Here is a 13,519-nt window from a genome sequence, read left to right on the forward strand (position 1 = left end):
AGTGGTAGTAGTCCAGGCAAGAGTAATGAAAGCTTGAACTAGGGTGGTGACTGAGAAAAGGAGGCAGATGCAAGAGGAATTTGTAGAGAGAGTGATGACAAGACTGAGCAGCTGACCTAATGGAAGAAAAAACGTGAGGGAGAGGCAGGGATGACTTCAAGGTAACAAACTGAGGTGTCTAGGAAGATGGTAATGCCCTCCTCTGACAAGAGAAGTTGGGAGGAGGGGCAGGTTTGTAGGGAAAGATGCATCCGTTTCAGATGTATTGAGTTTGAGATGCCTACAGGACATTCCGGTTCATTTCAAATGGGTTTTTTGTCTATAGTTCAGCAACATTTTATTGCTCCTGAAGGATTTTCTTCATCCATCATGATGTAATACTCGGAAGGAAATGTCAGAGAATGAAGTCTTTTTTTTTAATCAGTCATCTTTATTCATAAAATTGTACAGTACGTATTTCAAATGTACATTTCAAGTTTCTGATTACGAAAATGATGCATACATGATGAATACTTACTACACAATGAAACTCTGTAAAACCCTAAAACCCTAAAGAAATACAGAAAAACACAGTTTATCTATGATGGTCAAGAGGAGATAAGCCACAGCTTTATTAAAAAATACTCATCAGTGATTTTTTTCCCCTAAATAATAGCTGCCTCAAGATTGCCATATACCAAATCTTAACAGTGCAGCTTGTTTTTCCCTCAGGTTAATTGGGATAAAACCAAAATTATTTGGACAAATCTGCCACTGAGTCAAGTACTGCTTCTTCAAGTAAGATAGAAGACAGTGTTTGGGACAGTAAGTCTGAGTAAACAGTTGTTGCTTTTACTCTGAGCGATATGTGAGTCTAATAGATTCTGCTATAAGAGTAGTATTTCTTCAACAGATGATCTAAATGGAATTTGCAGTCTGTGCTAATTTGAGAGAGCATAGTTTCTACTTTATTGTCTATTTAAGTAATGGCTTCAGTTACTTCTTCACTTGGTTGTCTGTTTTGAAAATTCACATGGTGGTAATAAACAACTTGCAGTTTTTATAAAATCCAAGAAAATGAACTATTCCCAAATATCTGTTTCAATATGGTGGTCATAAAAATTCTGAAAGTTACTAGGAGCAGATGAGCTGTTCTTGATGGCTTCATTTTTGTTTGTGTGTAGATTAGCCTTTTATTCTTTTTTGAGGCAATTGGGAGTTAAGTGACTTGTCCAGGGTCGTAGGGCTAGTAAGCATCTCAGGCTGGATTTTATCTCAGGTCTTCCTGAGTTCAGGGCTAGTGCTGTATCCATTTCGCCATCTAGCTGTCCTGTAGATTGGCTGTCAGGACAACTGAACAAGACTACCATCTTTCCACCCCCACCCCTTTCTTGTCCCTAGAGAGATAAATGAGCACCTTTTCTTGTTCTGGTCCACAAACCATTCCAGTATTTGTCCTGGGAACCTGATCATTTTCCTTACATCACCCAAAACCCACTTGTCAGTTCTAGCAACTTCTTTGTAGCCTTTTAATGTTTTATTTATGCTTTCAGATGTTTGGAGGTTTGGCGTGGTGGTGCTTTCTTTTTTAATGTCAAAGTTACCTTTCTGCCTTTTTCATGACTGCTCAAGCACCACCTTTTGTAGAAAGCCTTTTCTAGGTCCCCCTGGAGTCTGTGCCTTCCCCTCTAAAGTTATCTTGTTTGCTTGGTCGTAGAGTGGGCATACCTCTCTCTCTATAGGTATGTAAACGTGTTATTTCCCTTGTTAGAATGTCGGTTTCTTTAGGGCACGGACTAATTTACTTTCATTTCTGTATCTCTAGTGCCTAGCACTGTCCGTAGCACAGTGCCTTGTAAGTAGGGGCTAAATTAAGTGGTAATTGCTTGCTTGACCATAGTGCAGAGACATAAACCCCACTGATCTGCAAAGTGTTTCTTAAAGCGTTTTCAGCTGTAGCATAGAGACAGCCATAAGGAGAAAGCCAGAAAAAGCTGCAACAAGATGTCATGTCAGTCCTGCCCACAGGAACCCAGAGATTTAAAAGAACAGGATAAATACACGAGAAAAAGGACTTCTTGTTCATTGCATATATATCCTACAAAAAAAAAAACCAAGCCAACCCTCTTCAAATGGCCTTTAAAATGAGTTAAATTCATCTTAGTGGTACTAAAATGACTGTTAATTTATTAACAAAACATGACACAGAAAGTGAGTTGTAAAAGCAGCTCTTTTGGGGGCAGCTAGGTGAATAGAGCATCAGCCCTGGATTCAGGAGGACCTGAGTTCAAATCCTCAGACACATAACACTACTTATGTGACCCTGGGCAAGTCACTTAACCCCATTGCCTAGTCAAAAAAAACCCCAAAAAACCACCCCAAAACAAAACCAGCTCTTCTTAAAAAAAAAAAAGTGAGGTATTCTGAATACATTCTCAGCTTATAAGTTGAAAATTTCTTAGCATGCAAACAGAGAAGTTAGATGTCATTTTACATTCATACCTGTCCCATCTTTGCACCCTGTAGAAGCCCTTGCTGTAAAGGATAAACAACAGTGGTACTGTTTATGTACATGATTCAAAGTTTGTATATGGTGAGTTATGCTATGTTTTTCCTATTATTACCCATTTTTGCTTTTGTTATAAACAGCAGGTTAAATGCCCCACTAGTCCTCAAGTTGTTTAAAAATTTATACAGTCTAATAAAAGTGCTGAGAATAGTTTCTATTTATAAATACAAATAGCTTTGGATTTACAATAGATTTTTTGTTTTCTTTTTTTAAAAAGTCACATAAAAAAGGCCATTATCCACATTGTAGCTACTGTGAATATATTATCAGCTTAGACATAAAGGTTGAGACAACCCTTTGCTTCTTCATTTATAAAAATCATTCTCTTTGGGTAATGGCTGAGACAAGAAAAAGTGGGGGAAATGGAATGGGAAAAGGATCTGTTGACGTGTGGGAGTGAGTATACTCAATTAGTTTTGGTCAGTGGGGGTTTTCCATCCGAATCCCTCCTCTGTTGTGGGAGATTATTCCATTTAAAAAAAAGTTCCCCTTCTTCTTTAAGCAGTGAAGAGGATCCTGTTTGGCAGTACAAACTGAAGGTTTTAATCACTTCATGCCCATTGGCTGATGTAGTTTGTATTTTGTTCTTGAGGCAGAAGGGGCAAATAGAAGACTTCTGAGTGGGGGAGTGCTTTGCTTAGACCACTGCTTCAAGAAGACTCTTGGGAGTCAGAGAGACCTGGCTGTGTGACCTTGGGCAAGTCATTTGCCTTCTCTGGGCTGCAGTTTCACCATCTGTAGTGAGTTCCCTTCTAGTTTTAGTTTCCATGACCTTAATAAGGTCTCTAAGAGAATTTATTTAGAAGATTGCATGGCATAGTGTGAAAGTAGACGACATAATGGCAGCTAGGTAGCCCAGTGGATAGAGCGCTGAGCCTAGAGTTAGGAAGACCTGAGTTCAGAATTCAGCCTCAGACACTTACTGGTAGTGTGACCCTGGGCAAGTCACTTAACCCTATTTGCCTCAGTGTCTTCATCTATAAAATTAGTTGGAGAAGGAAATGGCAAATCACTCCGGTATCTTTGCTAAGAAAACTCTAAAAGAGGTCATGAGAAGTTGGACACGACTGAAACGACACAACAAACATCATGAACTGGACCAAATGTACAAAAAAACCAAGCAGTACATTAAAATCTGAAAGAAGGAGGAAGAAAAATAACCCAGGAGACTTTCACAGCTCTCGAACCACCTAACAAACTGTTAAGTGATTTCACTCTGCTAAGCAAAAGCTGATACCGTAAATAAATGTGCACAGGGCTATACTAGGCTCTGACAGGGAAACTGTTCTTGCCCTCTTGGACCTTATAAAACAAGTAGCACTGGTCTGAGTGTGGAACCTGGAACACACAGAACATGGAATCTGTGATGTTATGATGAGGTGGTAATATATATATATGCTTATCATCGATCGTAGGTGAAGAGAGAATAGACCTGTATATCACAGCTCGAGGCTAGAGGGAGGGCAGGCACAACCAGCAGATTCATTCATCATGGATCTCTTCAGCTTGCTGTACCCAAGGCCCGTTTGTTGTCTGTGTGCCCAACAAGTCCCTGTGCACTAGAAAAATGCATTTCATCCTGGGGAGCCGGACTCAAGCCCACCTTCCTAGTTTGGGCAGAAGCCCTTGTTTAACTACATTGGGAAGAGAAGAGTAATCAGATAGAAAGTTAATGATTTCTCGCTTCGCATGAACTAGGTGGGGCTTGCTCTGTAGGTTTGTGGGAGATAATGGAGATGGGAGTTCCATAGACAAGGAAGAATGCACGTGGCCCTTTTTAATTCAAGGAGGAAAGATGGAATTTTCAGAGCTTCTGAGACACTTGCTTTACAAAGAGCAAGCCAGAATACCAGGAATAGCTATTCAGAATTCCTGTGTTCCAAATAGAAAAAAAAAATTCATTCTTATGCCTGAGCAACTTAGAGCGAAAGAAAAAGATGTTAAGATTTCTGATTTTTAATCCTGATCATTTGATTAAACTCTTAGTACAAAATAATAATCAGGAAAATTAAAAGGAAGTAGGCTGGTCAACTAGTAAAAGCAAGAGATAACAGACTTCCCCAGTACTGTATACATGGAATATCAAAAAATGTAGAGAAAGGCCCCCAGAGTATTGGACAGATTGTCCATAGAAAATGTGTGGAAGGTGTGGACAAGAGCCACTTAAGATGAGAAGCCATGGGTGGCTTGTGCTGCACTGATGGAGAAAGAAGTGTCTGCGCCAGTGCATCTGTCAAAGTGTTGAAATATTAGTACATAATATAGAGCTATTTTCAAGGCAGACCACAAAAAGAGTAGACCACAAGGGGAAACTGCTGTAATCTTTCATCAGTGACTGGTTTCAGGGAGGTATGGGGATGTGTGTATGGGAATTTCTATTTTCCCCCGTTTGATGTTGTACTTGTCATTCCTAACAAAGACGGGCTGATAGCATGATCTTTGAAAGTCACGTAAGTTGGTGTCTATAGAGTGGAAGTGCATGTCCTCTTCTGCAATAGGCATCTCACTACTTTTGACCTTGTGTCTTTTGCCAGTTGACACCAGAGACCCAGCCTCAAGAAGAAGAGGAACAGGAAGCCTGGGTCAACGCCTTGCTTGGAAGAATATTTTGGGACTTTCTAGGAGAGAAATATTGGTCTCATTTTGTGTCAAAGAAAATCCAAATGAAACTCAGTAAAATAAAGGTATTGTTTTCTTATGGGGTAATATTCTTTGTAGTTCAATTGTAGCTTGTGAAGATTCCCCTTTATACGAAAGTTTTGTGCTATAATCTCCTAAATAAATGTAACTTGACCCATCCACATGACAGAACAAAGCCAAAGGTTCATAATGCTAGTCCCATACCAGCCAGCTGTAGGTAAAACTTAAGTATAACCAGAGTGGAGCAACAAGGAGACATGGGGCCAGGCTTGGCTCTTCCTCATGCTCCCTGTACAGTGAGGGGTCTAATCATCACTATTGATGCAGTGTCTTATGATGGAAAAAGGACCAGATTACAAGTAAGAGGATCTATCCTGCGTCAGTCTCATCTCTGCCACTAGCTAGGTGATGTTTTGGTCAGTCACTGCCCCTTAAGGGCAGCAAGGTGTCGTGGAAGGCACTCACTGGACTTGAGTTCAAGAAAGACCCAGGTTCAAGTCCCACCCAACCCTTCCTCACTTTGTGTCACTTGGAAAGTCATTGAACCTCTTTTAAACCTCCCTTTCCTCATCTGTAAAAGTTGATGATACATACAGTATCTTCCTCATGTGGTGACAGTGAAGGTCAAAGAAAGCAGTATACAAAAAGTGCTTTACAAACCGTAAAGCTCTATATCAATGACAACTGTTATTATTAGCTCCTTCTCTGGCTTCAGTTTGTCTGTGTCTGTAAAATGAGGGGTTGGTTTTAGATGATCTCTGAGCTCCTTTCCAGCTCTGACAGCAATAAAGGATGATAAAGGCTTATGGAAGGAATGTCTGTTCTGTACTCTTCATCTTACTCCTTCCAAGGAGTGATTCTCTTATCTTTTTAACAGTTTTTTCCATGTGCAGACAGCTTTTAATTAACCTCTCTAGTTGAGGGGAATAATAATATAGACAATCCAAACGCATGTTTGGCTTTGGGAAAATTCTGTATTTACCACTGGTTAGTTTAGCTTACGTAATACTTTTCTTTTTTTTTTAACTACTCTTGAGATCCCCCTCTAGTGCCTCATTATGACATGGGAGGATACCCAGGGTTCTCAGAGGTTGTACTGGTCAGCCACACAAGCTGCAAGGTCCAAACAAGCTATAAAGACTTGTGTTGGCCAGCAGTGCTGGAGGCCTGGAGCAGGGGGAGGTTGGGAAGGGGGGAAGGGAAGGAGGGAAGATTGCACCTCAGACCTGTTTTTTCAGTGGTATAAAGGAATGCTCTCTGCCAATGTAGATCAGTACTTCTTTTGCAACTTATAGTAGCGGCCATGGTAGCTATAATAACATTTCTACAGCACTTTAAGATTTGGAAAGCGAATATATTATATTTATATATATATTTATAATTATAGTTTTATATATGATTATATATTTGTAAATTATAATTCTGTTATATATATTGTCTCATTTGATCCTCGTAACATCTCTGGGAGGAAAGTGCTATTATTATCCCCATTTTACAGATGAGGAATCTGAGGCAGGATTTGTACTCAGATCTGATTCCATTGTGCCACATAGTGACTCTAGTCTTGGAGAGTTGTCCATCCTCATTTGACAGGTGAGGAAATGGAAGCCCTGAAAAATTAGGTGGCTTTCCCAGTATCATTCCGATACTAAATATCTGGAGTAGGATTCAAACCCAGGTTTTACTGACTCCACAGTCATTGTCCTATCCACCCATTCAGTAAGATAGAGAAAAGTGGTTTGGGTGGGATGGTGTTTTGGTTTGCAAATGTTTTTTTTTTTAAATATGTTAGTGACAACGTGAGGATAGAGTCACTGGGATTTTGTATAACTCAGGTTTAAGAGCAAGCTTTATCATATTACAGCCTTCTGCAGGGGATAGGATGCAGTTATATCTCTTCTCACACCTGCTGTGTGGAAGATCTAACGTTTGATTTTGAAGTTGCTGGTGTTTGAGCTGAACAGGGGGAACTTGGGAAGGAGGAGCGAGTGTGTTGAGGTTTGCTTGTGTCCTCTGGGTGTAAGTTAAGCCTTCTTTGGCCTGTTTCTGAGTGTGAGAGAAACAGTGGAGATAAGGGCTCAGCAGCCACATTGATTCCTTTTCTCTTGGGAGATGTGTGGAGACATGTTCATCTATGAATCTTTCTCACACTGCTTCCTTTCTAGATATGTTTCTGCAAACAGAAGGAGTTCTAGCCAATGAGTATGAAAAGGAAAGGAAGGGGGTGCCTTGTCATTTCCTGTTCTGCTCCAATGGAGATTTACTACTGAAATGCTGAAGGGGAACAAGGGGGACATCTCTTTTCCTAGAGTAATTAGATGAAAACGTTAAAATGATATAGTTGGGAATGATGCATATTCCCTGGGTATGTAGTACAGGGAAAAGAGCAGCATGATGCATGGAAGAAAGACTGACTGCAACAGAGGAACTGAAGTCAAATCCTGAGTCAGAAATTTGTTCCCTGTGTGATCTTAGTCAAGTCACCTAATCTACTTTGCCATGGTTTCCTTGTCTGAAGAATGAGGGGGTTGAGTGGTGGCCTTCCAGCTCTACAATGGTGATCATCACCTAGGTCATGATGCTACATGTTACCTAGCACCTGAAAGCTTCAAGGGCCAGCAACGCTTCGGTGTCTTCCTCCAGCTCTTAGATGGAAGTAGTTGAAATACTATGTGTTCAAACTAGTCTGTCATTTTAAATGATAGTAAATGGACATTATAGACTAGGTCTCCAACCTTACCGCTCCTTAGAACATTATTTCTGCTTTCCACATTCCATAGCAGTTTGCTTAAAAATTAGCATTTGGGTTTCCATTTCCTCAGCAGTTGGACTGGATGGTCTAGATCGGCACTTCTTACGGCATCATGAAAGATTTGGCAACAGTAAAAGGTTTCTGAACATGCAACCAACAATTAATTAAAAATCAAATGCGTAATGAATCTGAGGTGTTTCTGGCAGCATTTGCCCATGTTGCATCATACAACTTCATTGTAGCCTTCGTTCTGAACACACATGTGCGCTTTGCACTGCACATGCCATCACACCACACAACGCCAGTGAACGCTGCCGAAATGCAAAAAGAGGCCATGAGTGGAAAAAGTTTAAGAAGCCCTGGTCTAGATCAGGAGTCCATAACCTAGGGTCCATTTACTTGTTTTTTTCTAATGTTTTGATGACTGTATTTCATTATAACTGGGGTTTTTTGTAATCCTGCGAACTTATTTTCTAAGGGGTCCATAGGTTTCATCAGGCTGCTGTATGGACCCGTGACACAGTCTATATAGTAGTTTCTTTTAGCTGTCTTTTTTTTTTTTGGAAGTCCTCTTAGGACAACTAGTTAGCAAGCTGGAAAATGCCTATGACTACAGCCTGTCCAACAGTGAGTAGTCATAACTGCTGCACAGGGAGAGAGTCACAAAGATAAATTCCTCTTGACTACTGAACATTTGAATTTAATGGACAGGTTTCCTCTACAGGGTCTGAGACCACAAGGGGCAAATTGTCAGTGCCAAATCCATGTCTGTTTTCTCACTGGCACTCGTCAGCCCAGGGTCACTACAGGAAATTTCCTTTAAATTGTATCTCACTTTAGTTGTTTTCCTAGGTGGAATGCTAATAACCCCATCATTGAAAATTTTTCCTGTGGGCAAATGTGCCCTGAGTCTTCTTCACCCCAGCCCATGAGTTTGTAGGAAGCTTGACGCCTCCTTATCTTAGCAAACATAGGAAAATGATGGTTAGGTTTTCTAACTTGTCTCCTTCCTTATCCACTTCCTTCCTAGCTCCCATACTTTATGAATGAGCTAACGCTGACGGAACTTGACATGGGGGTAGCTGTGCCAAAAATCCTTCAGGCCTTCAAACCGTACGTTGATCACCAAGGTAATTTTCAGTTGAAAACAAGAGGTGATGGATGTTTTCAGATTGGATAACAAGTGCTTGCATTTTAAGGAAGCAAGATTTCTCTTTTTGAAAGAAACAATGTAGGCTTGTTCTTAATTACTTAGTTGTTTTTGATCCTAAGACAAATAAGCTTCACCTTTAAAAATATCCAGGCCCTCCCAAGTTAGAGAAAGAACTTCAGGGACAGCTAGGTGGCACAGTGGATAGAGCCCTGGATTCAGGAGGACCTGAATTCAAATGCGGCCTCAGACACATAACACTTAACTAGCTGTGTGACCCTGGGCAAGTCACTTAACCCCATTGCCTAGCCAAAAAAAAGAGAAGAGAGAGAGAAAGAACTTCAGGTGTCTGATTTATAGAACACAGCATTGACAGTATTTGCATCCATTACTTGTCAAAGGGAGGAGAGAGAAGGAACCAGATGTTAACAGAAGACATTTTTAATAATGATGATGATGATGATTTAATAATGGGAGGCAGCATAGCATAATGGAAAGATGGCCAGCCTCAGAGTCAGGAGCCCCCGCATCCATATCCTGCTTATGACACATACGAGCTGTATGACCAGGTTCTCAGTGGTGTCAGGCACTCTTTATTGTTTAAATATATTTTTTTCTATAATGCTAAAAACCAGTAATTATATTTTGGGGTGGCTATGTGAACAGTTTTCAAAACTTAGCTGAGTCTGGTACAGTAAGGCTTAATCCATGGACAGTGTTTGGTTTTTTTTTTCAGTGCTCGAGGCTGTTTATTTATAATGCTTCCAAAGGCACATTATGGGCGAGATGTGTTTTGTCATGATTGTTGTTGCATTTGTAAGCTGACATTTTAAAATAATATATGCAGTTCTTTAAAATGTCATTTCATTTATTTTTGTGGGGTTTTTTCCCCGAAGATATTGAGAAGTTGTAATATAACAAAATGTGTTCATGAATATGAGTAACGTGAATCTAGAAGAGAAGCATGTCAGTTTAGCCAAAAGTAGCCTTTTAAGCAGCAGTAGCATGTGTGTGTGTGTGTATCCAAGGAAATAGTTGTCTCCCACCATATAAATAATTAGCTTACTTCACAATTATTGCATCGTTTAAAAAATCAGTATAGTTAATTAGTGTGTAGAATTTATTTACATTGTTATTTCTCAACATTGAAGTGAGCATGTTAGGACATGCATTATGTAGGATTTGGTCCTAGAAGAAATGTGTATTTTGAAATATCCCCAAAACTTGGAGACTATCAGAAGTATCACACTTGCTATACAGTGGGCCTCTGAGAGTCTGGTTGTTTGGAAACAGCCTGCAGACAACTGTCAGTTCTGTCATTTAGATCTCTCAGTCTTCATTGGGTTGAGCAGTCATGGATCCAGATGAATTAAAAGATTCACATACATAATGAATGCTTTTCCAGCCACGACCTAACCTGGGAATTCCAGGTGAGGAAATTCCTTCCACTGTTGCAGATATACCACCTGTTCTTTGAAGGGTTAGTTGAGTTGTCCTGAGAGAGGTTGTGTGATTTGCCTGGACTTCACAGCTTGTATGTGTCAGAGTCCAGATGGGAGCCCAGAGCTTCCAGAATTGAGGCACATCTGTCAGTGAACCACAGTGTTTTCATCTTGGGGCTAAAATAACGCAAGAAGCATGGGAAGATGCACTTAAAACGTGCTTCAGATTTTTCAGAAAAGTTCTATTTCTACTGAATGTTCTTGTTATATATGTATATACATATACACTAAATCTTCTGTGTTGCATTTAAAAAAAACTTCTAGAGCTTATGATTTCAGATTAAACTGTTAAATTGGATTAGGATAATGATAAATTAATAAAAGCTGTTTCTGGCAGATTTGTCCTGCAATGAAGATTACATTACTATGGAAGTTTTTTCCTTCCTACATTCCTTCAGTGTATTTATGTAAATAGAAGAGTAAACTGATTCTATTTCCTCCCTTCCTCTAATTTAGTCTAGCCCTTCAAGGATTCTCTTTTCTGTTTTATCCAGAGCTATATTATCAATTAACCTTCAGCCTTCTGAGTTTGTGAACAGCAGAGGGATACCCCCTTTAAGTAACTGGTGCTTTTTAAAGTGGGTATTCTATGTAAATGCAGTATATTACAAATCCTTAGAGGTCTTCTAAAACGCTGTGTATCTTTTTGATTAGTAGTAACTTCTGGTGGGGAGAGGTCCAGGAAAGGGGACCTTTGGAAAGGTCCTATAATAGGTAGCATTTATACAGTGCTTTAAAGTTTGCAAAGCACTTTACATCATTTGATCCTCGCAACAAGCTTGTGTTGTAGATACCATCCCCATTTTACAGATGAAGAAACTGAGGCCCAGGAGAGTTAATTGATTTGACCACTGCGACACACATAATAAGTGTCTGAGGCAGAATTTGAACTCAAGTTTTCCTGACAGCAAGGTCAGCACTCTACAGGCTGCTTTGCTTCCCCTCTCTGAATTCTTATTGAACATATAGCTTGTAAAAATTGTCCTTACAGAAACAGATAGATACCATATGTAATATGGAGAATTTAGATTGTCTCTTAATATGAATCTTCTTTTTTTTTTCCATTCTTGTGCCCAATTTTATTTAGCATTTTTAATGTGATTCACATATTTTAATAATTTTTTTTTCCATATGCTTTTGAGTTGAAAATTTTTTTCTCCCTTTTTCTCCTCCCCCCACCCCCAAGACGGCACACAATCTGACATAGGCTTTACATTTACATACCCATTAAACATATTTTCACATTAGTGAAGTTGTAAGTAAAAATTAAAACCAATAGGAGGAACCATCAGAAAGATGAAACAAAACTCAGAAGAAGGTAAAAATAAGCGATAGCAATTTGACTTCCATAGTTCTTTCTTTGGATGTGGACAGCATTTTCCATCCCGAGGCCTCTGGAGATGTCTTAGATCCTCGTAATGCTGAGAAGGGTTCAGTTTAACATTCTTAGTCATTGCATAATGTGGCTGCTATTGTATACAAAGTCCTCTTGGTTCTGCTCACTTCACTGAGCATCAGACCATATAAGTCTTCCCAGGTTTTTCTGAAGTCAGCCTGTTCATCATTTCTTATAGAACAATAGTATTCCATTACATTCATATACCACAACTTGCTCAGCCATTCCCCAATTGATGGGCATCCTCTCAATTTCCAATTCTTTGCCACCACAAAAAGAGATGCTATAACATGAATCTTCTAACAAATTCTTCTTTAGAGAATTGTTGGAACTAGCTTTGAAGATGTAGCTTGACACTAAGGGAATTATGACTTAAGGCAGAGAAGACTTTAATTGGTCCAAGAAGAGACAAATCTCTAGGGATCCAGTTGATTTTCTGTTTCTGCTTCCTAATTGGTATCCCTTTTTTTATTAGACAAATGGGTGAAGAGAGATTAGAGGATTCAATTTGGGTTTAGTTCACATTGGAATATTTGACCTAAAGTAGAGAAAATACCCTCTCTGAATCAGGCAGAGGTTTTGGAGAATACGAGTGAAGATGAAGTCTGCAACTGACCCTTTAAAATCTGATTCCTGAGATATGTTCAGTCTGATGAAGCGGCCTTATCCAAAGCTCCTGTGCAGGCTGAGTTAAGACAAAAGGTCATGGAATCTGAAGTTTTGGGGGAACTTGGATGCCAGGATGTTGGAAGGGAACAGGGATTGGGGTGGAGAAGAAAACTGACCCAGGTGCTGAAAATTGTTAGGGAGGAGGGAAATTGCCTTGAAGTCCATAGGTGACAGGAACAAGGATCTAGACAGGATGGAGGGAACTTTAAGGAAGAGATGTGGTAATTGAGTGGTCAAGGCAGAGTGAGGGTCCGAAAGTTGCAGTGGGTCCCTGTGCCATGTGGGGTGCAGGTAGTAGATCACTTCCTTTTCTTGTCCCTGTGTGCTGGAGGTGTGAGAGAAGGAGCAGTCAAGTCAGCCTTGGAAATTGTGCCAAGTGAGCTTGGGCTTAAGGAGAAAGCTAGATTTTAGTGAGAGGAAAAGGTCTAAGATAGGGGCAGTTTGTTCTGTAGTATAGTGAAAAGAGGCTTGGACTTGAAGGCAGAAGACCAGCCCCAGCTTGACCCTGTGACTCTGGGCAGGTCATCTAACCTCTGAATCTCATCTAGAAAAGAGGGTTGAGCCACATGACCTTTAAAGTCCCTTCTAGCTCTGTGACACCTTAATAATATAGAAGGGTTCCAGGAAGATAGAGAAGATAGACATAGGAAGGCCAAGGTTGGGTTTATTCTGGTGATTGGGTGGGAATTGGCAATAGCAAGACTGTGCCTTAGAGCTTGATCCTGCGTGGCTCAAGTCCCCAGGCCAGACAGTGTAGGGGAGACCATAGGGGAGACCATTAGACCCTGAGGAGTTACAGTGTGGGGCCAGGCAAGGAAGAGGAGAGTGCCAATTTGGGAAGTTGCAGGACTTCCTGAAGCCT

The 13,519-nt window shown here is 40.2% G+C and overlaps 1 protein-coding gene across 3 annotated transcripts in view; it reads left to right on the forward strand.

The window, feature by feature from the left end:
• The window catches only part of TEX2 (testis expressed 2), a 153,199-nt gene that overhangs the window by 113,377 nt on the left and 26,303 nt on the right, over window positions 1-13,519 (forward strand). For all 3 annotated transcript variants that reach the window (XM_021002483.2, XM_078155935.1, XM_021002484.2), the window contains 2 exons: window positions 5,083-5,232; window positions 8,971-9,070. In XM_021002483.2, the coding sequence (XP_020858142.1) occupies window positions 5,083-5,232; window positions 8,971-9,070 (250 nt within the window). The remainder of the gene's footprint in view (window positions 1-5,082; window positions 5,233-8,970; window positions 9,071-13,519) is intronic.

Source organism: Phascolarctos cinereus, unplaced genomic scaffold, assembly GCF_003287225.1.
Source record: "Phascolarctos cinereus isolate Bilbo 61053 unplaced genomic scaffold, phaCin_HiC Scaffold_5;HRSCAF=322, whole genome shotgun sequence".
In the NCBI taxonomy this organism is placed as follows: Eukaryota; Metazoa; Chordata; class Mammalia; order Diprotodontia; family Phascolarctidae; genus Phascolarctos; species Phascolarctos cinereus.